The following is a 26,230-nucleotide window of genomic DNA, read 5'->3' as shown; positions in this document are numbered from 1 at the left end:
CCTTCAGAGTTGTTGCTTTCAGCCTCAGAAAATTCAACCCAAAACAGAAGTCTCTAACTCTACTGGAAAGGGGCTAACCAGAACATCCAGTCTACATCATGGAGCAACCCAGGAGAGTGAATTAGAGAATATATGTAATGTATCAGGAAAGTCATTGGCCTGGAACCAGGGAGCCCACCCTCAAAGAGTTGTCGATGTTTGACAAATAACTACTCCAATTCACTTAGAAGCTCCATAGGGAGTTTGGTCCAGCTACTGTATCTTGATCATAACTTGGTAAAACAAACTTATACAAAATTGTCTCTATTCAACATGTCAAGTTAGCACTTAGACTGAACACCACTACAGTAGACATAAATAAGCACTCAAGTCTTCTTGGATGGGCTATGGCCAGTGGAGATATCTGATAGATGCGTATTTGTATTGCAATGTGTAGTACCACTGCAGTTACTTAGGCTTAATTAATACCTGTCATCATCTCAGGATACAAAATCTTTAAGAGCAGATGATGGATCAGTCAGTTATTCTGAGAAGAATCACAAAATATGGCAAGGTCACAGGTATTCTGATTCTTAATTCAATGGCTTTTCACTTATACTCCTTTATAAATTTACATTAAATGTACACAAACATATTTGGCAAATTGGAAAGTAAAAGCCAAATGAATCATAAAAATCTGGACAACACCCTCAAGTTCTATTTCTAGTCTTATCTCTTTGTTGGAGTTATTTCTTGTGGGGAATCATCTCAAAGTGAAATTCACATCTTCACTTCTCATTTCCATGCCAAGGATTCTTATTTTGATCTTTTCAGTTGCCACCTGTCTTCTAGGCTCTAGCATTCCATTTTCAACTGCTTGGTGTATTTTCTTTGTTCCCAGAAAACCTCACACATTTAAATTGCACTGTATATAGCTAAGGGATCTGAAGAAGACTTTAAAAGAAGGAAGAAATAGAAAACTCTATCGAAAGTATGGAACACATTATGTCTAAAAGGGAGAACAACTCCCAACCATGAGGCAGTACTACATGACACACACATGTCCTTGGGTGATCTACTTCCTTCTCTGGTCACCATTCAGCTTTCTAATTAGTAAATCTGGTTTCCTAGGAAATGCCACATCTATAAATGGCTCTTCTCAAATTTAGTGCAATTGTTTAACATGTGGTTAAGTTCATTTGCTGTCTCCACATAGTGATAGTTTTATTCAATACATATTTATTGAGCATCAACTATACTGTAGGCCCTGAAAGTGCAACATGAAAAGTGGGACTGTTCTAGAAAAGCAAATAATTCAGATTCTTGACCTAGTATAAGGGATCAGAAAGGTCTGTATAAGGCATTAAATGTTTGAAACAGTGTTTGAGAATGTGTAAAGGTCTTGAGCAAGCAAATTACTGTTGAAAAAGTGTTGTTCCAAACCTGGTCTAGACCAAATTGTTATTGCTTGATGTATTTCATGGTCACCTTTGAAAAAATGAGACTTCTGATAAAACATTAAGCCATTTTCAATAATGATTTAGTTATGAGACTAATATTTGCCTGGGAAGCAGTTACTCCCATATTTACGTGAGAATCAAGAATCTGAGGATCTTTAATTAGTCCTTTCTGTTCCATTTAATCTGCATTTTCTATAAATGTTTCTGCTAGGAAAAAACCTTTAAATTGGCCTCCAAGAAGATTTACAATACAGTGAGATCAAAAGAAAACTCTGACCCACGCTTATATCTATATGTCTAGAAAGTTATCATTGTTCTTGAGTTAGTAATTACCACTAGGTTCTACAGTAAGGCTAATGTTATAGGGAACAGAACCAAATTGGGGTGGTGGACATGGTACAAGAGGAAACCCAGGGCATAGGAGATGCAGATTAAGCAAGGGGTGGATATCTGAATCTTATTTTTAAAAACAAAATTCAAGAGAGATGAGGGAGATGACCACATTTACATTTTGTAAAGATCGGTCTTTTTATAGTAGTACTACCAATAGAAATTGAGATATAAAGTGAAGACAGACCTAAGCAACATATTTAATTTCAAAATGTCTAGTTCCACATCAAAACAGTGAAACAAATCAGGTAAATTCATTTTAACACTACAGTTAATATATCTCAATACTGTTATTGAGAATATTATCATTTTCAACATCTAATCAGTTACTCAGTTGATGAACTTCAACTCTTCTAGTAGAACAGTGAGGTCAAGTGTTAGAATTTCCAATAGAGGGGGACTGGGGTTACAGCTCAGTGGTAGAGGACTTGCCTTGCATATGTGAGGCACTAGGTTTGATCCTCAGCACCACATAAAAATAAATAAAAGTAAAGATATTGTGTCCATTTAAAAAAAATCTAAAAAAAAGTTCCAATAAAATAAAGGTTTATTTATTTTTATTTTACAGTTTTATGGAAAATAAACAACTTGAGAACTTTCATTTTCCTCTAAGATTCTACTTTAGAATGTTAACTTAATTTCTATAAACATGGATGACTTCCTGGGTAATAAGACATACTTACCCTGATAATGTGTGAACTCCATGTGAAGAGATCTTCTAATGATTACTGATCCAAATAATTTTCACTAATTTAAGAAATATTAAGTTCAGTTACATAATATTTCACCTATTAATCATTGCCCCCAAAAGCAAAATGAAATAAAATACATTTGGAGCTTCTTTTTAAACATCTTCACTGATAAAAACATAGAACTAAACACTTTAAGGCAGCATAATGTGGTTGTAAATCAACTACAAATCATGAAAGGCTAGGCAATGTTCAAGACATTTGCATGTAATTACCCATTTGATCCTCACTGTGATCTGTGAGAGGTGGGTACTATTATTACCATCTTTTCAGAGGTAAGACACTGAGGCACTGAGTTTGAGTAAATTATTCAAGGTCACAGAGAGAACAGTGCTGGGATTCACACTTATGTGCCCTTACATTGCATTTAGCAGAATGAAATTTAAATTTGTTTATTTTCTTTTCAGGTACTAGAGAATGAATGCAGGGCCTTGTTCCAGGCAAGTTCTACTACTGAGTTACATCCCCAGCCCTAAATTTGGGATTGTTTATTTGAATGAGATGAATTGAAGAAACTTTCTGTATCTCACAAACTGGGTGAAGGAACAAATATACTGATTATAAATCATTATAGATAAATGATCCATTTTAACTAATGCCTTTTTTTCTGCTCTAAAACTATTCTAATTCAAAAATTATCTTGCTTGTACCATACAAACATACATTCCAATTGCTGGGGTTAAAGGAAATTACTTTGAAAGATATTATAGTGTTTTTTTAAATTTTTTTTTCATTTTGAAATATACTCTTAAAAATAAGCAAAAATGCAAAGAATTAGTTTGCTTTAAAGTCATCTTTAAAGCTAAATGATCAGATGAAAATGGAATAAAAACAAAGAAACATTTAATAAGTTGATTTAACTTAGCAAATATCAACATTTTATATTAATTCTTATTTTATCATCAGGCATATAGGAAGTCTATTAAGAACGTTCTAAAAATATTCACTGAATAAATAACTTTCATTTTAACAGATATATCTATTGTGTTTATTTCTTTACTTAAAAGTTTTAGGCTTTACCTATGATGTATGTAGAATATAAATTCACACGCATCCCTTATGTTAACAGTGAACGTTAATTGCTCAAGCAACATTTTAAAGCTCGAAACTTCCTTGTGCATAATTACCCAATTTTTCTGCATACATAGACACCACACCTTGTTGTCAATAAATAATTCCACTTTAATGGCAAAGTAATAATTTAGACAGATACAGGGTGCACATTTGCAAAAAAATATATGCAAGCTGGTTTACAAGCTAGAGGAACAATAAACCAATAGAAAATACGTCATCCAGTTAAGTCCATTGACACCAAGTACTTATTGTTGGGGCTTTACAAAGACTACAAAACTTTTCAGATGATTTATTTCACTGTTTCTGCCTATTTACATGATATGTTACATCAAAATGTACAAAATATAAAATGTATACAGACAAATGTTTCACAAACTAGTTTAAGTTGTAAACTAGGTGGACCTACTGGCATGTATTGCAGGAATTTCTGTTTATGCTCATGTTTGGACTGTGTTTCTCAAAATGGCAGGGAAAGATTAGCAATTTTCTTAGATCACATATTATACAAGGGCAACTAGTCACTCATCCAGCTACATAAATTGATGGTGCACAACAGATTTGATCCATGTTTGAGGCTTCAAAGTCAGGGTGACAATTCTATGTGCATAAATTCAGCTCCAATTCCCTCAGGGCAATAGCACCATGTAAGGACCTATGCACTTAGAAACACTCTGAAAGCGGCACTGATGTCTTGGGTTGATGTTATTGTTCTGTAGCAACTGACCCATGGGTGGTCACAGAGGATAGCACCAATTACACGTCCTAAAGGTCACACTTTTTCACACTCACAGAACTAGTCTATGCCATGGCCTAGCCCTTGGGTTTCATAAACCTAACACCTGTCCTCTGTGTGTGATGGTAACTTCTCCAATGACTGATCAGTTTTCATGCACTCTCTTTAAAGCCTGCCACAACAGATGTACTCTCAGACAGTTTTATTTATCCAAAAATGTATTGGCTTCATGTACAGTTTTGAAGCATGCTCACTCTAGCACTGATAGCTCCTGCATAGTCATACCAACTGTAAACACAGGACAAACACACCAGATAATAACAGCTTTGAGGGTTTGCATTCTGTATTTGTTTGCAACGTACAGGAAATCTCAGCAAGTGAAACACCTCTTAACACCAACGGGATAAAATACAATTTTGTTTGTTTGATTTGATTTGTGCAAGTTTGAAAAATTATTATTTACAATACCTACCCAGTAGACTGTGCAAATCTAACCTTCTTTTACAGTATCAATGCTTCCTCTTCCACAGTGACTTTACTGCTTCAGTGTTCTTTAATGCTGAATTTCTCATGTACAACAATAGCAATCAAAACAACATGCGTCAAAACTAATTTTTTTAAAAAAAATATATAAGAAAGAATAGGGAAGGAAAGCCAAATAGTTGTGCTCATGCTGCATCTAGTGCTTCCAGCTCTGCTGGATACGAATTCCAAATCTCCCACCTTCTGAAACTCTTTCACTTAGAACTGGATGGAATTTAGCCACGTCTCTGCTTTTCTGTGACGGTCAAAGAGGGTTTCTGGGTTACTCGAATACTTTGAGGATAGGCAAAGCAATCTATTCATGAGATAAAAATACTGATCTTTCTCCTATCCATTTCTTCAAAACAAAACAAAACAAAAAAATGATATATAGAGATGAAGCTACTGTGGTAACTGGTGTTCTTGGTTGTAAATGAAAAGACAGTGGAAATTACCAATGGTTTAGGATTTAAACCAACTGTTAACTAACCTGTTGTAGAAATCTGTTTTAAGGCAGTGAGACAGCACCATAGGAAATGTTCCTTCTTTCACTGAAAAGGCTCAAACAAATAAAGCCCTAAGAAAGCCTTTTGTCAGTGTTGACTAATAATTGGTATAAAACTCTTGTTAAGGGAGTGGGCAGGTGGTTTAAAAAGACCACGGTGGTAAAAACAACCTTATAAAACCTGGGACTCATACACTAAAAAGTGGGTGGCGCACGTCATGAGCATGGCAGTTAGAATTGAGTTGGCACTTCTCCAGTTTGCCACAGTAGTGTTTTTCTGGTGGTTGCACAATTCCACTTGTGCTTATGGAGGACTGGCCTCTTGGATTCATTCTGGAATGGGGTAAGCGCACAACACAAACACTACTGGAGCCCTGTGACCAGCACCATGTGGCACAGAGGAGGTTGGATGGATCAGAAGAATGGACCCTGCCTGGGGAGAACAGCCCCTCAGAGGAAACAGAAAGAAGGGACAAAAAAAGGTCTGCATTGTAAACTTTTAAAGAGGAAGAAACTAAAGTCCAGTTTGGCTATCCCATGTGCAATCTCTTCAGTTGCCCTGTCATTAGGGTCCTTTCCAGTTGAGTAATGGAGCCTTCTCTTACTCCATGGATATAAAAAATGCCTAGAAATAAAATAAAGTTAAGCTCCCATTTCAATTTAGCATCTTGGCGGTTCCGACTTAGTTCTGCTGCCTCCTTGAAGACCACGACTCTGGGTCAGGGCCCCTGACAGGGTGCTTTTATACTGGCAGTGGTTTAGTGAAAATACCTTTCTTTTAAAACACTTTTTTTTTTTTTTAAAGCATCATCTTTTCCCCTAACTCTGTCCACCCTCTAAAGGGTGGATTCAAGAGACGAATCCAAAATGTCTTCATGGTGGCTGGTGCTACCGCTGTCGCAGCTTTGTGTGCCCGAGTAATTGGCTGCTTCTTGGAGTTTCATTAGCATATTCATCTGAAGAAAGAAAAAGAGACATAGATGGAGGCAATGATATATTGAATCAGCTGGCCCCAGAACAAAGGAGGCCCCAAGCCACCCCAAAGGTCCCCAGTATCCCAACCAAGCCAAATGGGAAAATAGTTCCACATTGTCACTCCTTGCCCCGGCTCCTATGCTGTTTCCCCCAAACATGTGACTACAACACCAAACCATAAGGACAAAATAGGGCTGGGAGATAACTCTTTTATTTGGGGCTGTGAATGAATACTGCTCCAGCGGGGAGACTGGAGAGGAAGCTATATCACAGCTGGACATCTGGGTTGGTTGCTGGAGACTCCGCCAAGCTTCCCAGCTTTTTGGCTGGGACAAGCAGAAAGCACTGAATGGCAACAGAGAGTCGTGAATGTTCATACACACAGACGCACGCCCAGCCATGCACTCGGTCCCCAGAGGAAAGGAGGGGATGGAGTGGAATCAAGCCAGCTGCTGCGCTCAAGCACACCATCTGCTGTTTAGGAGCTGACCTCTAGAGGAGGTGACGGAATGAAGCGAACCATGAGCATTTGAAGACGGAGAAGGAAAAAAATCATTGTCAAGTTTTTGTTGTCATTGAATTTCTGGCTGAAATATGATTGATATATCACTGAAAACAAAAACCACCTTCTGGAACAATAGCGGCTGTCTCAAGTTTCCCAGCCTTATAGGAGAATGGTAATGTTTGTTCTAGCAAAAGGACATATGCCTGAAAGCACCTGGGGGGGGGGGGGGAATGGCAGCTATTCCGTGTATTACAAAATAAAAGACAGTCACATTGCTTGCCTTTTGATAGATCTGCTGCTCTACTATTAGAGATAGAAGTGGAAAAAAAATTTTTTTTGTTCAAAAGCAAATTTTGGATAAATAGATGGTATGATGATTTTAGAAAGCACAGAAAAATCAACACGTATCTTAATGAGGATAATGGACATGATTCTTATCATGTTTTTTTATACATCAACTTTATATTGCTTAATGCACACTAGTTGTCTTCTTTTATATAGTAATTGTACGTGTTCTTTTTCTTCTAACTGAAAAGAATAGAAAGGAAAAATCTCAAACAGGATCCTTGGTCATAAGATGGGCTATGCATATTTGTATGTTCAGCATAAACTGTGTGTTCAATAAATACTTGTGAAATGAATGATAAACTGGGTATAATCACCAATTTCTGCAAGAATGTCCTTCTGACAAAAGAGGTTATAGTTACTGAATATTTTAAAGTCATTCTTAATAATCTCAGGACAATACTTTTTGACCTCAATTCAGTCTTTTGGTCTGACTCTCTGAATGCACTAAGTCACCTACATGAGGATTAAAAATAAAGGTAGATGTGATAACCTTTTAAATCTGGCAAGCCAAAAAGTCAAATCAATCTCTCTGTCTCTCTCTTCCTCTCATTCTCCCCACCCCCCTACATTCATGCACATTCATATGCCCTCCCCCTGGTCTTTTGTCTGCCTCCTTAGCAGCTGGCTGTATGTTCAAACATTTGGGAAACTGATGTGTATAACAGAACTGTGTTTGGAGCACCCTCCTGATTTACTAGGAGTAGAAATGGTAAAGGAATCTGTTAAAAGGGATAGGATTCTATTGCAGCCAAAAATGTTTGGAACTATTTAAATGCTAAATGTGGTTAAGGTTTTGCAGTGTAATAATAGTGTAATTAACATCTTAAGTTTTGAAAATGTTGCCATGCAGTAAATATGTTCCATTAGCGTAAGATCCAAGCTCAGATTCCCAATAACTATATACAATGAGATTTGCTTTGCCTCCTCAGTAGTATTGCTTTGTTCACTGATATCCAAGGAGATTACAAAAGGAAGGTAAACTTATGGGTGATTCAATTATGACAGGTCATAATCCTCTGTGAAAGTGGTCTCCTTTGGTTTTCTTCTGCTGCTCCCCTGTGTCTACAGTCATAATATAATGTCCATCATTTCTAACACCTTGGTCAGTTCCTAGGTGTTCCTAGCAGAACTATTAGTCTCCCAGCCTTTGTCCCTCTCCTTCAATCCATTCTCTGCTTTGTTAGCAAAGTGATTTTTAGAAACTGCACATCTAACTAGATAAGTCACTATTCAAAAACCTTTAGAGGCTCTCCGTTGACTGTGTGATAAAGTTTGACTCCATGCAAAGATGCACAGGCTTAACATGATCTAGCAATTATTTACTTCTGTAGTTTTAATTCCTCTGACCAACTCCAACATAACTCCCCAAATTCATAATTTTTATAATACTATAATTTTTCATGTGCTGTTTCTTCAATTTTGGATGTTCTTCATCCAACCATATGATAAACTCCTATTCATTCCTCAAGGACCAGATAAAGCATTTCTTCCATGAAACTTTCTCCTAATTATTTCTTCGATAGACTCATAACTTTTCCTACAAAGTCCATCATTATTTTACTGTAATTTATGTAGGCAAACATCTTGCTCCACTATTATATTGTAATCCTCATAAAATCAGAAATGATAACTTACCTCATGATCACTAAATGTTGGCACTAGGTACATGTTTATTAAATTTCAGCTTGTTGATGATGAATTCCCACCATATTTTTAAAATAAGGTGAAATGTGTCCCAAAACTTATATTCTTGTTCAGATTTAAAGCCAGACTTCTGATATTAAATAGTAAATTTTCCCTAAGGTGTTTGTTTATTTATTTTTGGCAGTCATGGGAGTAGTGCCCAGGGCCTCACACATGCTAGGCACTGAGCTAAATCTCTACCCTTCCTAGGATTTCTGATATAGACTCATTTGCAAATATAGTTTTCCTTATGTCAGTAATTATAGAAATATACAAAAATGAAGGCAGGTAGAGAATATTTATTTTCCTATCAGGATGTCTGACCTTAAGATTTATTTTTAGATGATATCTTTGGCCATTTAGCATGCAAGATATCATAATCTCTTCTTTCTTTAGATTTTTGTTAAAGTAGCAGATAAGAAACCTGAATTTTTTTTTTTCTCCAATTATCCTGTCAGGATAGGAGACCCTGGCTCTCTTTCCTGCATTAGAAGACAAGGAAAAAGAATGCTTAATAAGGTTAGCCCTAGGACTAGGGGATTGGGAAGCTGAGGTCATTTCCAGAGCATTCCACAATCTACAGACTAACAGTGAAAACAAAGCTTATATATAAATATTGCTCCTTATCTAAAACAGACATACTATAACAAAATTACACAGATTAGATAGGAATTACTAAGCATTCAGATTAAATAATCCATACTTGTATGTTAAAATTTACACTTTACTGAATTTTATCCATTCTATCAGCAATTATTTAGTATATGATAATCATTATGCTGGATTTAAACCAATTCCACTACCACTGTTGATTCTAGGTACCATGTTATAAAAATGTGAGTCTTGGCCTTCATGAATTAGGCTAGATCATTTATCTTATACATAGGAACTCTGGGTTCTAAACATGTCTTTGTGCATATTTCAGAGATTTTATAGAACTCTTGAAATAGTTTGCAAAATTTTCTGTGTGGGTATATCTTGAAAGTTTATTGGATGTTCTACATGTAACTCCCAAAATGTTAAGAAGGATCAGCTGAGATTATGATGATGTTCACATATTGGGTTACTGGTATAAGATTATTCCTCAAAATTTTAAGTCATTTTATGTCCTTGGGTAGAGTCATAAATTCTGATTTTCAATTATTTTCTTTTAAGTAAAATATTAGCCTTATTTCAATATCTTTTCTTTCTGTATTGGTTGTACAAATCCAATGATCCCTTGAATCATAGAATGATAAGCTAATAAACACATAGAATGATAAGCTAATTACATTTATACTAACATACAGAAAGTAATTTATAAAAATAAAAATAGATGCAGAAAAATCAGCATCTATTCCTACAAATACTGTCTATTTAATAATTTTCTGAATATTCATACTTTGGAGTTCTATAGGCTTATTCAAATTATTCTAATATTTTAAAAACTAAAACCATATACATTGCAAATTGAGCAAAGCAAGAAGTATAAATTCCCTTTGATTTCCCCGCCAGTTTATCCTTCCCTATTATAGTCACAGAAGACCAATTCTGAATTTAATCAGGCTCGTTGATATATGTAAAATATACTTTAGTGTACATTAGATCATAATCTTTGGTTTTCTCATTTAAGTACAAAATTCAGTTTTCTTCTAAAGGCCTAGTGAACTGAGTTATGTTACTTAAAATTTACTTATTTGTTAACACAATGAAAAATAAGAGAGATATTATAGTCATGAAGTTCAAACTGGTTTCAGAATTTCTTGACTGTTTTTAGCATACAGTTTTAGATTTCTTTGTATGAATTTCATCCAACTAAAGCAGGCTAAAGGTAACAACTAAAACTGAGTACCAATATCAAGGCAGTCCCCAATATTACTGAAGATAACCCATGTCTGTGATGCAGATGACTAAATGCTAATAAGCACACAACAATGTCAGGATTATATAGCAAGAATCAACCATCAGTTTCTCACCAGGGGGTCCCCCTCAGTGTCTGTCTGTGGAATGTGCTTTGAGGTTGTGGCTTCCTTAGCAGAGGTGCAGCCCTCATACCCAACATCTTCCGGTCGCAACTGAAGTAATGCTGGTCCTTCCTGAGGCAGAGAGGCTGAACTCCATGGGTATGTGTCAAGCACCCACTTTAAGGGATCTTCCCAGGGTGCACGCTTCCCATACATCTGAAAGTTAACCACAGAGTTGGTGCATATAAAGTTAATTTCTACTAAGTAAAAATCCCGACTCCTTATCAAGTGTTTCTTTTGCACTTCGAGTTCTTATGGGACTTAGGGAATGAAGACATCTGTATATACTTTTCTAGATTATTCTACATAGCTCACTTAAAAGTGAAGGATGGACAAAATGAAACTGAACATCTGGCCACATAATCAGTATTTGAGGGATAATATGAGGAAGGCTTTTTATTAATACATGTAGACATTACTGCCCACATTTGTCTTTATTAGTTTTACAAACCATGATAAAACTCATTGAGAATAACTAAAAGTCCAGTTTGGGAGGATTTAAAAAAACGAATTTTTATAATTAAAAGAGTTTGCTACTGAAGTACACTTCAGATCAAAAGAAAAAAAATGACTTTTTCTCTGATTCATTCAAACTTTGAGATCAAGAATCCATTCTCTGATAACCACTTCTTCCAATTACCTTCCTCTAATAGTTCCAAGACTTCCTGTAAAAACTCTTTTAAAATGTTTATGTAAAAGATGACTAGGAAAAGAGGAGGAAAAATAGGAAACTAAAGTTTCAAGAATTCATATGGAGGCAATGAGCCCAGTAAGAAAAAGATGACCCAGCATAGCTAAAGTACTGGCTGTGGAGTAAAGAGAGAAAAATGAATCCAAGAGGTATTAAACATTTTTAATCTGAAAACAATTGAAAAAAAAAACAACACTATGAAGACAGAGGATGATGAGAAAAAAAAAAAAAAAAAAAAAAAAAAAAGCACAAGGCCATAAGGGACCCAGAAAGAACAGTTAAAATTGAGAGAAAGAGGTGGTGATGTTGTTCCTCTCTTAGCCTACATCACTATGGACGACCCTGGTTACCAGGTATGTATCCAATCTCACAGGACATATGGTGATGACTGGTCCTCTGCATAGTTTGTCGTGGTTCAGTGAGGAAAAAAAGTGACATGTGGCTATGGCAATGAAAAGTCTATGCATTGCTTTTGAAACTTCCTGAAGAAGTTATGTAAGCATTTTCAGTCTAACCTAAAAAAAGAAAAAAAAGAGAGAAATAGAGAGAGAAAGGGAAGTCTAGTTCCTGACATCTGTGCACTTCCTTAGGAGATGATGGCAGAGGTAGCATTTTGAATCTTTTTAAAAATAGTTCTCTTGTTTTAGAACAGAAGGTTTCCTCTCTGCCGAAAACCTGCTTTATAAAGGAAGTAAAATATAGCTTGCTATACAAGTTGAAGTAATTGAAGGAAAATGTATAGTTCTTGGAAAGTTTATGTTAAAAGAAAGAAGAATTTGAGTCTAGAATCAACCTTAAAAAGAACATGAGAATCTAGAAGCAACCAATGCCAGTCTGTTAAGGAAGCATCCAGGATAGCCAAGTTGGAGGTGACAATAAAAAGCTAAACCGGCCCAACTCTGTATTCTGGAGTGAGATCAATATTATAGAAAAAGGATGAAAAGAAATCTAAACATTCAGAATAAGATGAACTGACTGCTAACATTTCAAGAAAGAGTCATCAGAATAAAAATCAAATCCATTGCTTCACTAGTATACTTTCCAAGTAAACCATGTGGCACAGAGCACTTCCCAGATGGTTCCTCACCAAAGCATTAGCCTTCATCTGAAAAGAGATAGTTTGATTTCTCTCAACTCAGAATGTCATCTTGGCTACCAGGCTTCATTGCTTTTTTTCACCTCTTCTTCCTGTTCAAGGTGCTGTGTTGCCATGGATCCAAGAGAACTGTCCATGGCATGTAAGACTCTTTGTTTACTGCACACACACCCCCGGGGGGGGGGGGGTTGTTCATGGATGGGGATCCTAGGGAGGCCTTCTGCCAGGGGACTTTTCTGGCCAGCTAGCCTTCAAAAGCAACAAATGCCTACCCACTAATAGGCTTTCCTTTTGTTCCTATCCCACATTGTTCTTTTCTTCCTGTTCTCTAGTCTATCCCAATTCTTACTTCACCTCATGGTTGATTCAGCTTTCACACTAACTTACTCCTGAATACTACAACCATGGCAAGAGACTTGAGACAGATTCATTCCTCCTCAAAATAACTGTCAAATGTTTATCTCAATTTAATTTGGAAAATTGCTATTACTTAAATGATTATAGTTTTGCTGAAATACAAGCTTTATATAACACTCAGGTAAAGTTTTCCAAACAATATTGATTAAAAAACAAACAAACAAAAACAAACAAACAAAACAGCTTTGCAGCTTTCAAAAGGAAACTAAGGATTTTTTAGGTATAATTGTTCTGGGTTTAAGAAAAGATTCCTTTTCTTCCTATTAGCAAGCAAATATAAAATAGAATTTTATATATAAAGATTTAGATGAGATCTTAATATTGAAACTAAGTCTCAAGGACAAATAATTCATTTGGTTATTAATTTAAAAATATGATTTCTATATTGCAAATAGATTCTCATAAAATTATTTTTGCATAAATGATCAAAATTGAGCGACCTGAATTATATCTTAGACAGCATAATAGTTTTAGGAGAAATATGATCTGTTATATTTGAAAAATCAAAACCATTGGCATCATCTCTTATTTTGTTGGAACTACTTACTGGGACTAGATTCATTCATACCCCTCAAAATAAGAAACTGGATTATTTAAATCTGGAGTTAAAAACAATCAATAAAATTGTTAGCATTCTAACTTCATCTAAGGATTCAGAACATCTTCATAATGTTTACCATGTTCACCAGAATTACATGGTAGTTCTAAGCACTGCTACATCAATCTACTAGAAGAGAGAAACATAGTGACAGGAAATGAAAGAATAAAAAATACAGGACCAATTTTTTAGATGGTAGAGACTTAACAAGCATTACAGATGACAGGTTTTTGAAAATATGAACTACATCTTAATTCTAGTAGCAGTTGGTTGTGAAAACCAGAAATAAAAATGTCCAAGCAAAAACTGACTAAATCCTGGCTGAGTTATTGAAAAGGAGATTGGATTCCTGCACAGTAAGTTGGGTGATTATGTAATATAGATCTTAAAAGAGTTTTTAATTCTCCAATTTCATGAAATTTCAAATCCATTTTAAGGAAACAGCAAGACTGATGGAAAAGGGATAACTTTTTGATTTGTTTTGTTTTGAGGAAACAGGATTTTCTTATTATTGACCTATGTTTGCCTTTTAGATAAGCTTAAACAGAAGGAGAGGCTGTAGGGCCTCATGACACAGGGCAGGTAAGAGGAACAGCAGAGATGCTGCTAAAGCTACCTGTTGTGGATTAAAGAAAAGAAAAGAAAAAAGACCAACTAACTTTCTTGGAATTTATAGCACTCCCTCAATAATAGTAAAGGCTATTACAAATCATATTGAAGGACTTCAATTAATGAAGAATTCTAATGCACAAGCAAAAACTACTTGCTGCAAATTGTGATAAGCATATAAATGGTCAAGGCTCAGGTGAAAAAAATATGCCTGTGTCATAGAAAATAGAACTACAATAATGTGGCTTTCTAATAAGAACAATCTAAATATCCCCTGCAACTAATTTGGCCTTGAAAATGTAGTTGCTGAAAGAAATGTATTTACTCTCTCTCTTTGTTGTCATAACAGACAAAGTACTGCATGCTCATTGCTCTTTTCCTCCTCTATCTATATTACATGCTTTTAGTTTTCTGCATAAATACAGAAATTAATACTTTTTGCTATTAAAAGAATAACTTTTTTCTGCTTTGCTTTTTAGATAGTAATGCAAAAATGAATACTATACCTGAAGACCCTCTCTCACTGCCTCCAGAATATAAGGTACCAAAGAATAGTTCCAAAGATCCATGAACCACACTCTAGAACCTTCTACATCCATGGGGCAAGGAAGGAAAAGTCGGGGACCTGAGAAGACACAAATAGCAAAATATGTTTGAGAAGTATTATAAATACATATTTAGATACCATTTTGGGAGACTTAATATTTCTTTCAACATTCTTAGAGAATTATAATCTCACCAGCTTAATCATTACTGAAACATGTTTACTGAAGATCCCATCTCCTGGCTATTCCTTTTAAAGTTTTATATTAAAATATTAATCTAAAGCACAATATGAGAGAGGAGAAAGGGTAAAGGTCACAATTTAGTCAACCTGTCCTATTTTACAAACAATGTAAAATTCAGCTGTGCTGAAATGAATTGTTGAAGATAAAACATGTCACTGCTTGTAGAATTTGGTCTGAGTATGAATACTCTGCTCCAAGCACACAATTCTTCTTAATCTGTGCTTGTATCTGTAGTCAGAATGTTTTTATGATCTGTAATAATGGGAAAGAGATTTATGTACATGCAACTTAAGAGTTAACACAAAAATAAACTAGTTATAACTGTGAAAGAGAAATAATTCAGCTTTTTCTTCATGAAAAATATAAAACACCTGAAGTATCTATAGAACATCTAAATTATTTCCAACTAAAATCTTCCCTCACAACTATATTTGACATGAGTTAATTTGTGTTTACATAGTGTATCCTAAACAGACACTATTTATTTTTAAAAGTTCTCTGATATTTACATATTAGTCTGTATCAAACTTCTTTGATTTCAATAATATTTTAGTAAGCCATAATTGTCAGACAAAACGAATCTAATTAGTGATACAAAACTTGGATGAAGGCAAACTTTTAGAAAGCAAAATAAGAAGTTAAATCTTTGGAAGCTTGAAAAACACTGACTTTGCTTGTTATTTTCTACCATCCAATCTGGCCATCTTTACCAAGTACTCCTGGTTCCTGGAAAATGGCATATTATAATTTTGGAACTCACCAATGGTAACATCAGAAGAACTGTGTGTTTCCAAAAAACTGTTCAGATGATGCCATGTCTTAGGAATCCAATCTATAATTTTGACTAAGTCATTATTGCGTATGTTCCTTTCAATTTCCATCTCTATCAGTTTCCTTCGAAGATATCTGCCTAAAAAGCCTTTCACTGGTTCTGTGTGGTTTGCACACAATACCCATCTGTGAAAAGAAAAATAAAGTGAGAAATTTTTATATAAATTAAATTTTAATCCCACAGTAACTTTAGTAATAATATTCCTATATCAACTGAGGGCCACATTTTAATGATCCAAGGGGTTAGGAAGCCTATTGGCATTAGAGGTTTAATGCTGCAAATGCCACCAGCTAAAGAGAAGCTTGTGTGCGTCAGAAGTGAGTGGGCGTCTACATGCTGAGCCCTCTTTTGCAGGAGAATCACGAATCCTGAAATAGGAACTCTCTTCACATTCCTCACACTTAGAGGAAAAGTGCTCTGCTCAGGCAGGGGAACACAGTGAGCAGGAAAAACATTTCTATTCTTCTCTCTTTTTAAAGAAACACTTCTGATTATAGAATGAGGATCACGAAATGTCTTTTTGAAAAAGTGTCAGAAGAAGTGAGAATTATTTTCACATCACAGGTCACCACTGGCAGGATACGAAAAAGAACAAATGGAAGAAACAAACAAACAAACCACCAGAAACGAACAAAAAGAAACACCATGGGGCAGGAGTGGGGGTGGTGGTGGGGACAACAACAGCAACAACAACCCCCAAAAAACACCCAGAAACCAAGAAACAAAAACATCCTTTGACTAATCTTTACCTGAAATTGTGGTGCAGCTCTAGATTGGGTGATGAAGAAACTCCCTGATTCATTGTTCCAATAATATATGGACTAGGTAAAAATAAAGAATAGGAAATTCAGATGTGTTAGAGGTAAAAATGACTAATACATTAACATGGCCTGTGAAAGCTATTAAGATAAATATGGATTATTCCATTTTAACAGTAGGCTTTAAAAGGGTCATTTTGTGATGTTAGATTGGAAAATGACAAAGATTATTGGAATAGAAGTTACCATGGGGGTTCTAAGTATGGCATTAGGATGCAGGAGAAAGACCTTCTTTGAGTCTGAGTTTACTCATCTACAAAGTAAAGAGGCTATGGTCTTGTCCCACTCTAACATCTTATAACTCTTATGCTTGTATTCAAATTTATTACTTATGCCTATTTTAGTGTTTTATAGTTATTTAAAGGTTCTACATAATACAAGAGGGTTTGTATTCTTCCCTCAACCCTTCTTTATGCTGATATAATTCTAACATTTTATCACTATCAGAGATTAATTAATTAGAACATTTGGTACCATTAAAATAGATGTCACGTATGCTGATTGTGTAATTAAGTGTCCTCTCTTAGAGATAAGGCTATAATAAATCTTAGTGGGTTTTCAGATCTTTCTATTCCCTACTCTAACCTTTCCTTTTGTTTTAAATAGTAAAAACATAATACAGGAGGGGGTCACATATGAATGAATTAAATTTACTTCAGGAGTTGAATTTAAACTTTGATACAAACTGAAAAGGAAACTGGAGCTTTAAAATCTCCTTCTAGTTATGAATTTCCCTGATTTGAACTATTCCATCATTGACATTGGTCTCTCACACTTTCAGCATGTCTGTAGAACATAACATCATTAAGGAAGTAATAAAAGTGCTAGGACACAGTTTTTGAATGAATTGATCTTCTAAGGAATACATGAATTCTTTGGTATACAGTAAAAATATATTAAATAGGGGTTCTCAAATTAATGGCATCCATTGTAGGTTTTAAAATTTTTAAAAAGGCACAAGAAAGCAAATAACATGACCATTTTTTATATTTGATAATTCAAGATATTTTATAAACATACCATTTGCTATATTTACAGTTGAGGAAACCATTGAAGATATCACTCAAAGAGCCCACATGATGAAGATTATCAAGAATTATTACAACTGGGAGCTCTACACCATTATTATCAGCACTGCACTGTTCAGCCAGGTTAGCTAGATATTGTTGCAATTCCTTTAAAACACAAATAAGGCAAATACATGCATGATAAATTTATACCAAGGACAAGAAATTCATATTCTAGGAATAACACAATCTATCTTCCATCCATATATATATATTTTTTTTTTTCATTAAAAGTCATAGAGCAGTCTACGGCTATAAAAACATTCTATGAAGCAAAAACAAAACAAGCATTTAACAATGAGAAGATAAGATTTTTAAAGGAAAGACAGAAGAGGATAAGCAAAAAGAATATCTGTAGCAAATACAAAACTCTAAATGAAGGCATATTTCTCAGTGATTTGCGTTCCAAAAGAAAAGTCAAAGACAGTTCTAGATATGAACTCTCCTTTTTCCTTCCTTCTTTCTTTCCTTGGTGCTAGGGATTGAGCCTAGGACCTTATGCATGCTAGGTAAGCACTCAACCAACTGAGCTATATCCCCAGCCTCCTAGATATGAACTCTTATGGTAAACCATAAATATAAAGACTTCATTCTTGCTTTTGATGTTTCAATGACTAAAGTGGATTTAAACATAGTTATAACTTCATGTATACACTAAATCCAAAGTGGAACCTCCAAGCTTCTACCAGCATTTTTTTTAAAGAGAGAGAGAGAGAGAGAGAGAGAGAGAGAGAGAGAGAGAAATTTTTTTAAAAAACATTTATTTATTTATTTAGTTAGTTTTTCGGTGGACACAACATCTTTGTTTGTATGTGGTGCTGAGGATCGAACCCAGCCCGCAGGCATGCCAGGCGAGCACGCTTGAGCCACATCCCCAGCCCCTCTACCAGCATTTTTAACATTTCAATTTTGATTAATTTAGATGGGCGTGCATCTAAAAGCACAGCCATAGGACTCTGATTAAAGTGTGGATAATAGATTATTTGTGTAGACTCTTTTAGGAAACCGCTGCAATTTTAAAACAAAGACAACACTCGTATTTCGTAGGATCGTTTAATATTAGCACTTAGAATTTCTTGAGCTTCCTGATTCTTTTACAGGTACTACTCCTAATAGCTTTTAATCTAAATATGATAACCAGTTCTGTGATTGACCCTTCTCACAGATGGGTAGGCCAGAAACATATTTAGTTTTCTTAGAATTATCCTAATCAGTAAGAGCATTTCCATAATATTTGCATATTTACAATGACATTTTCAATTTGAATAACTTGCTCAGGGTTAAAAAAACAGTTCCAGAATCCCAATTTCTGGCAGCCAGGTAAATATAAGAACTACTTACTCTAAATGCTACTTTGTTCTCACTGTAGACAACTTTAAGAACTAGAAGTGAAAGGGACTTGAGGCATTTGGTAATATTAATTTGTTAATAAAATATTGAGTTCAAATATAAAATTTAAATATAAAATATTAAAGACTTTTATATTTAATTTATTAAATATCTAAGATACTGTTTTGTTGTGTCACAGAACAAAGATACCATAAAATAGAATACAACCAGTCACATAAAATAAATGTTGCCAAAAATCAGAAATAAAGATAAAATTTGTTTAAAACTAGTAAAAAAATCTGGAGGATTTCATTTACCTTAAAAAAGAAAATGAAATTTCTATCACTCATCTAGTTATCTTAAGTCATTAATTAGTTCATTTATAAAATGTTCTCTTTCTACTATGTTTATAATTTTAGATCCTACTGCCTTCCTCTATGAGCTCTAAAAGGTATCATATTAGGCACTGAAATTTAAATATAAGAAAGTATTTCTTATAATATCAAGAGTGTCTTATGAAACTTGAGAAGTCAAGGGAAGAGATTTCACCTAGCTTGGAGCTTCAAGGACAGTTTTCTGAAGCACATAGTGGTAGAGCTTGGGGAGAAGGTAGGCACACATATGAACAATGAACTTACAAAAATATCACGCCTAACATTCTGTGAGAGGCTAAGGGAGGCCTGTAGGAGACAGAGGGATTAATTCCAACTGGGGGTTCTTAAAGGACTTCATAGAGAAGATGGGATTTGAGAAGAACCTTGAATAATGAGTAAAATTCCAACTGAAAAGCTTGCAGTTATTTGTTTTTTCAACACATCTTTATCAAGCACTTAATAGGTTCCTGGTACTCTGGCACAGGGATTCAAAGGTAAAACATAAAACCTGTGCTCCAGAAAGTTACAGCTGATAAGCAGAGAAGCAGGCCAACAAGTGAATCACAATACCATGCTAGTGAAATGCAGAGTCCTACAGGGAGATGTAAGAGAAATATATGGCTAGCCTTCAGGTTCAATGACAGGAGACAGTGGAGGAAAACTTCAAGAACAATTCAAAGTTGGAAAGTATGAGGGCATGATGTATTTTGCAAAACAGTAATTATTCTGTTGTTACAGGAGAATATACTATATGGTAATAGTGTGTACAATGGAAGAAAAAACAAAGACTCTGGATCCACGTAGAGAAAGTCGGATTTGACTACATGAACAACTGTGAGCCACTGATATGTTTGTTTGCTTGTCTGTCGTCAGCAGGGGAGAGCAATTTATTAATCAAAGGAAACAGAAATGTGAAGGATATAATGACTAATTAGAAATGGAAAAAAATTCAAGAAGCTTATTACCTAGAATAGAAAGTTAGGCATGTACATATATAACTATAATTAACAGTCAAAAAACATACTACTTGCAAAGATCAAAGATTTTGTTTACAGCACATAAAAATTAATCGTAGCTTCTAAAAAAGAATTTCTGGTGGCAGTATTATTTGCTACTAATCCTTTATTTTTAGGATTAGGTAATATTTTGATGCTCAAAAACAGGAGAAGAGCATTCCAAATGGAGAATAATCAAAAGCAGAAGCAGGTAAATATGATAATCATGTAGGCAAGAATGAGTAGTACAAGGTTTGTGAAAGCAAATAAATTAGAAAGTAAATAATTTAGAAAGGAAAGTTTCCAATATTAAATAATAGTTAAGATCAGTGGAATTTTCCTGTTGGTGATGCAGAACCATTGAATACTCTGGGGACCTACATAAAATAGAATTGTAACTGAACAGTGTGGTAAGTATATTGTGAAGGAAGTAGACCAGGCCACATAATACTGAAATCATTTGTAAGCCAAGAGACCCTATGGGTCTGAACAGGGAACAGTGTGGTACTTTTGATCTAGTTCGGAAAGCAATGGGAAAACACTGTATGAGTTTTAATTAATTATGAAAAGATATTCTGTTTTTTTTATGATGTGAGTGGAGAAAGCCAACAAAAGAGTGAAAGGAAATTTTAGGGGAATAGTGAATGAAGCAGTTAGAAAACAAATGTAAAGTTCACATGATAGAGGGTGTTAGTTTTGGGAGGGAGGGTGGTTTTGGTTGAGATGAATGGAAAAGGATGCACTTCTAATGTTTCTTTCATAAGTGAAGTTATCCTTTATAAACATGTATATTCATTAGATGAATGGAAACATGTGTAAGCTCAAAGAGAATTTACAAACTTGGGAGAGTGTTCCATTCATGTCAACTGCATAGATCAACACAAGTTGAAGTCATGGGAACTGTCCAAAGGAGAACAGAATGAGAGAGAACAGAAATGTAGGGGAGTATTTCCATTTAGTGGTAGGTGAAGAAAGAGCAGTCAATGAGAGAATGAGAAGAAACTTACCAGGAAAGTAGCAAGAAAATAAGGAGAAAATAAAAACTCTGACATTAGAAGAATTTCTATAAAGGGGAGATCAACTACAGCAATATGCTATAATGAGAGAGAGAGAGAGAGAGAGAGAGAGAGAGAGAGAGAGAGAGAGAAAGAGAGGGGGGGTAGGTAGGTAGGTGTGGGGAGAGGGAGAGTGTGTGCACACAAATGGGGGACAGTTAGAATGAGAGAGAGAAAAGAGGCTGTATTTGGTAATTAGGAAGTTGCTGGGTAAATTTGGACAAGCACAGCTATCACATTGTTACGTAGTTCTTTTTCCTCTTGAGAGTGGTAGTAGATCCCTTGGGATCTAATGACAGCTATAAACCAGGCAGATACATAGACATTCATAATTTTTTTTGAAATTGTCCACGCTCCTCCCTCTGTCTTGATGGGGATGGAATCTTAGATCAAGGTACTGATGCATTAAATTTCACATCCATATCTACTTAGGTAGAAGACAGCAGGTGTATCTACCAGGTGGATATGAACAATGAGATGAATCCTATATATCTACCTTGAAAATACAGATAGAAAGTTATAGTTACATAAACACTGTTGATCATTGCTTTCTCTGAATTTCACTCCAGACACACTAAAATTGAATCTGCCAAGTCCAACTTTCTGATCTTTTCCAACCTAACATTCCAGGTGGCTTCGGCTGGCCACATATTCTTTACTAAATCCATCTCTAGCTTTCTGGGCTTGCTATATCAAATGTCACAAAGTGTAATTGTTTATGGGCACTGCTCTCAATCAAAATATTCCAGCTGGCAGCTTGAGGGAGGGCTTGAAGTGTGGGAAGAGGAACAGAATGTAAAATGAAGAGGTACCAAAAACATGAAAAGATTTTTTTTTATTTGATGGTTTATTGTTTGATTTTTTTTTTTTTAAATCTGTAAATGCTTTAGGGATGTATGTCTTCAGTGCTCTCTATGGCATAGCATAAAAAAACATCAGAATTACACAGCTCCAATTTTTTTCCAGAGGATGGATTTATCATTTCATTCCTCATTAGCATCTTACTTTAGTCAAACCATACTCTTAGCAGCTATTCCTAGCACAATCTCAACTTGTCGTTCCCTCTTCTTTAATATCATCCTCACTTACACCAATCCTCGCCTCCCCAAAATAGTGTGGATTCTATGTCAACTTGGAAAGGATTAGCCAAAGTCTCTGGCAATGACTGCTTATCCAGCATTACTGACAGCTCGTTCATATCTAACAGCCATAAAGAAGCAATAAACATTTTTCAGTTGTATTTTGTGTTCTCCCAGTGATTAATGCCATCTGATTTTTCCCCATGGGTTTCTTCCTATTACTGTTTCCAAGCATCATTACTTCCATTCAAACACTCCTGGAAATGCTTTTTTCATTCCATTATTTTGCAACAGCAAATATTGAACTGACCTAACAATGGCACAAATGATCTTTATTTTTAAAAAAGCAGAAAATGAGTGTTAGAAATAATCAAAAAATTTAAAAGGATACCCACATAACATTATTAATAATATCTCTCAGCACAAAATATTTTTTAATAAACTAAAATAAAAGAATATATATAAGTACATACACAAATATATGGATCTTGGGAAGAGGTATATTTTATAATTAATGAAAATTACTCATTTTATTTTAGTGCATCAAGCTATATAATAATGAAGCTCAAAATCAAGTTATTTAATTCACACCTTGATTTTAAGTTATCTCCACCTTTATCAAAGTGCATTGGTTTTTTCTTATAAATCCATTTAACTTGTATTCTCTAACCAGTGTTTTTGTTTTGCTTTGTTGTTTATTTATTTATTTATTTATTTTTCATTGAGGAATTTGTGAAGAGTTTTGGCATATCAATACTGAGAAAAACCAAAGAGAACACTGAGGATACCTAAGAGACTTCAATCATTTCATCTTTTTTTTTTGCTGGAAAGAAAAAAAAAATGTGTTGAAAGGCTTTTCTGTCAAGATACAAGGAGACAAAATAGCAGGAAGCATTAAACATGTTGGCTGAAGCAACCAACCAATTGTGCTCTTCCTACTTGGCTCAGAGAAGAGTCAAGTATCCCATCTCTAGAGTTATGCTTCTATTGAGTTGAAACAACAATGAGTGGTTCAGCCACAATTCCAATAGTGCTGAGGTCTAAAGTAATATTCAGAATCTACAGGCTGTGTTGATTTAATTTTTAAGACATTCGATTGTATTTTATGTACATCATTGCTACTCTTGAAGAATATACACAAAACAATTTCTAACAAGGGAGAGTGTATGTTTGTGTGCATGTACATGTGTGGTATATATTTGTGCAAGAAATCTGAATTGGAATCCAAAGGCTATGATGAAATAATTAATAGTTGCAGGTAAGCCTCATACTATGCTCGCCACTTGTGTGGTTCTGTATATATCTCCATCGCGCGCGCATGCGCACACACACACACACATACACACACACTCACTCACACACTCATTTAGTCCTTCCTACAACACTACCATTTCCTCCATTTTGCAGATTTAAAAAATACAAAGTGAAGGAACAAGGAAATTCAGTAATGGCCTTAAATCCTACAAGTGGCCTGTGTTCATGACTTAAACACTAAGCTATATATCTGGTTATTTCATGAATCCAACAGGTTTGTGAGTCATATTTATTTCTAAAATCTGCAGACCTGAGCTTTCTGAGAGACTAGGTCAGTTTAGATCATCAAAGCAGGTTATTTTTCAAAAAAGTAGTAAAACTCAAAGTCTTTGAGGTTCTCTCAAGGTATTGTTTATAACAGTTACGAATTCCCAAGAGAATCTTAGGTGGCATTGATTCAAACTCTAATAAATAAAACTAGTAAAGTTAACAAGTATGAAGAACATGTTAGCCCTTCACTATTTATTTATTTATCTGTTTATCTTTCTTAATTTATTTTAGTATTCTTTGTTTTTACTTAGCATGTGTAAAAGTACTGGCTATACTGTAGAGCTCCTCACATCTACATAATGGTCTAGAGTGTTCAGGCTGATGAGTGTGGCATCTCAGACCACAGGTGATGGGGAGAATGGACCACTGCTTATTTTCCTAAGGTTCTCAAATACATTTCCTTCAAGAATCTGACATAAGCAAACTGCTGCTCTCCCAGATTTTCTGCCTAACATATTCTACTTATCCCCAAATCCTCATTGCTGAAATACCCCATTTAATTCCAATTTATCAACTGATACTCAGACCAAGTATTGCCTTTTTATAAAGCTCTGATTCTTCCAAGTAGAGTTATTTCTCCCTCTTGCTTCCATAACACTGTACACAAACCTCTTTTCTACTATAACATTTCCTAAATGGATGTCTAAAAAATTTCAGGCAACAAGGGCTCTGCCATTTCATTCTGCACAATCCCAAGGCCTTGTGCAGTTCCTGATAACCGAATGTTATCGAAAATAGCAGTTTTGTTCAAGTTTATAAAGCAAAGCTTGTTCATCCACAAGATTATAGCTTTACTCAAAAAAATGGATTTTTTTTTCATGTACAATATGGAAGTCTCACACAACTGTAAAACTTGATTGTTTAAGACATTTGCAGATAAAGAACAGCTGTTCTCTTTGGATTCTGTGACTTACCTTACTTGACTTGTGATCCACATTAAAAGTGGCAATTGCATCCTCTGTTTTTTTCCTTCCAGATTTGGTTATTACATATTCAGCAAGTTTGTTTGCTAAATAGGTCTTTCCAGTACCACTGGGTCCTGAGAGTATAATTCTGTGATGCTCCATCAACAAGTTAAAGTACCTTTGGGTAATTGGTTTAGGAATCAGTGTATCAAAAACAAAACTGTCCAAACTGTTTTCTTCTACCCCTGAAGGAAGAAACAAAGAGAGTAATAACACGGTTTACTGTTTTATATTAAAAAAAATATATGGTGTATATCATCGGTAGGGATTTGTTAGCCATAGGAATGCAGTCCTTGCAAAATAATTATCTAGATATTTCTATCCCACAAACATATGTGGTCAATTTGAGACGGAAAGTGTATCAATAAGAAGGCAGAGTGAATAGCCAAATGAAAACAAGCTGTTTCTTTTTGTTCAGGCTTCCCTCCACTGACTACTTCATGTTTTCCACTCATGTCTCCAGAGAGAAATGGAAGCATTAAAACTTTTCTCATAAAGTCTTCCTTCCCTTTGAAAGCAATTAGTCTCATTAAGAATAAATGGGAAGTACACACACACACACACACACACACACGTGTGTGTGTGTTCTTTGTTTTTCTCACTCTTTCGCTCTTCTCTTTATTACCTTCTATCTCTCATCCCAGCTGTACAAACACTTGAACAATTGAAGAATACAAATTGTAATGTTAGGCAAAGAATTAGGAAGGGCAACAACAGTATCTCCTTTTACTAACCCAATTACCTTAATCATAAAATCAAATATTGATAAATTCCTCTATTAACCTACAGTTTATAGAGATGCATTCTTGAACATATACAAACAAAGAATTGTGGAGACAAGTATACATAATTAGTCACATCATCCAAAGCAAAGAAAGCAGAATTTCTCATTACTGATTCTTAACTTGCATTCATTCCTTCTCTCTCTGTTTCTCTGTCTTTCTTCCTTCATATCAGGGACTGAAACCAGGGACACTTCACCACTAAACTACATTCTTAGCCCTTTT

General features: G+C 35.0%; 1 protein-coding gene across 4 annotated transcripts in view; it reads right to left on the bottom strand.

The window, feature by feature from the left end:
• Positions 1-3,848: 3,848 nt before the first annotated feature.
• Nav3 (neuron navigator 3) overlaps positions 3,849-26,230 on the bottom strand; it is a 339,367-nt gene continuing 316,985 nt past the window's right edge. For all 4 annotated transcript variants that reach the window (XM_076853137.1, XM_076853139.1, XM_076853138.1 and 1 more), the window contains 7 exons: positions 25,173-25,408; positions 17,796-17,950; positions 16,707-16,778; positions 15,886-16,082; positions 14,844-14,962; positions 10,879-11,082; positions 3,849-6,368 (listed from right to left, as the gene is read on the bottom strand). In XM_076853137.1, coding sequence (XP_076709252.1) covers positions 6,249-6,368; positions 10,879-11,082; positions 14,844-14,962; positions 15,886-16,082; positions 16,707-16,778; positions 17,796-17,950; positions 25,173-25,408 — 1,103 coding nt within the window. In that variant the 3' untranslated portion in view covers positions 3,849-6,248. The remainder of the gene's footprint in view (positions 6,369-10,878; positions 11,083-14,843; positions 14,963-15,885; positions 16,083-16,706; positions 16,779-17,795; positions 17,951-25,172; positions 25,409-26,230) is intronic.

The sequence above is a fragment of the Callospermophilus lateralis genome, chromosome 4 (assembly GCF_048772815.1).
Source record: "Callospermophilus lateralis isolate mCalLat2 chromosome 4, mCalLat2.hap1, whole genome shotgun sequence".
Classification (NCBI taxonomy): domain Eukaryota; kingdom Metazoa; phylum Chordata; class Mammalia; order Rodentia; family Sciuridae; genus Callospermophilus; species Callospermophilus lateralis.
The sequence above is the reverse complement of the archived record's forward strand: the minus strand, read 5'-3'. Positions and strand labels throughout refer to the sequence as shown.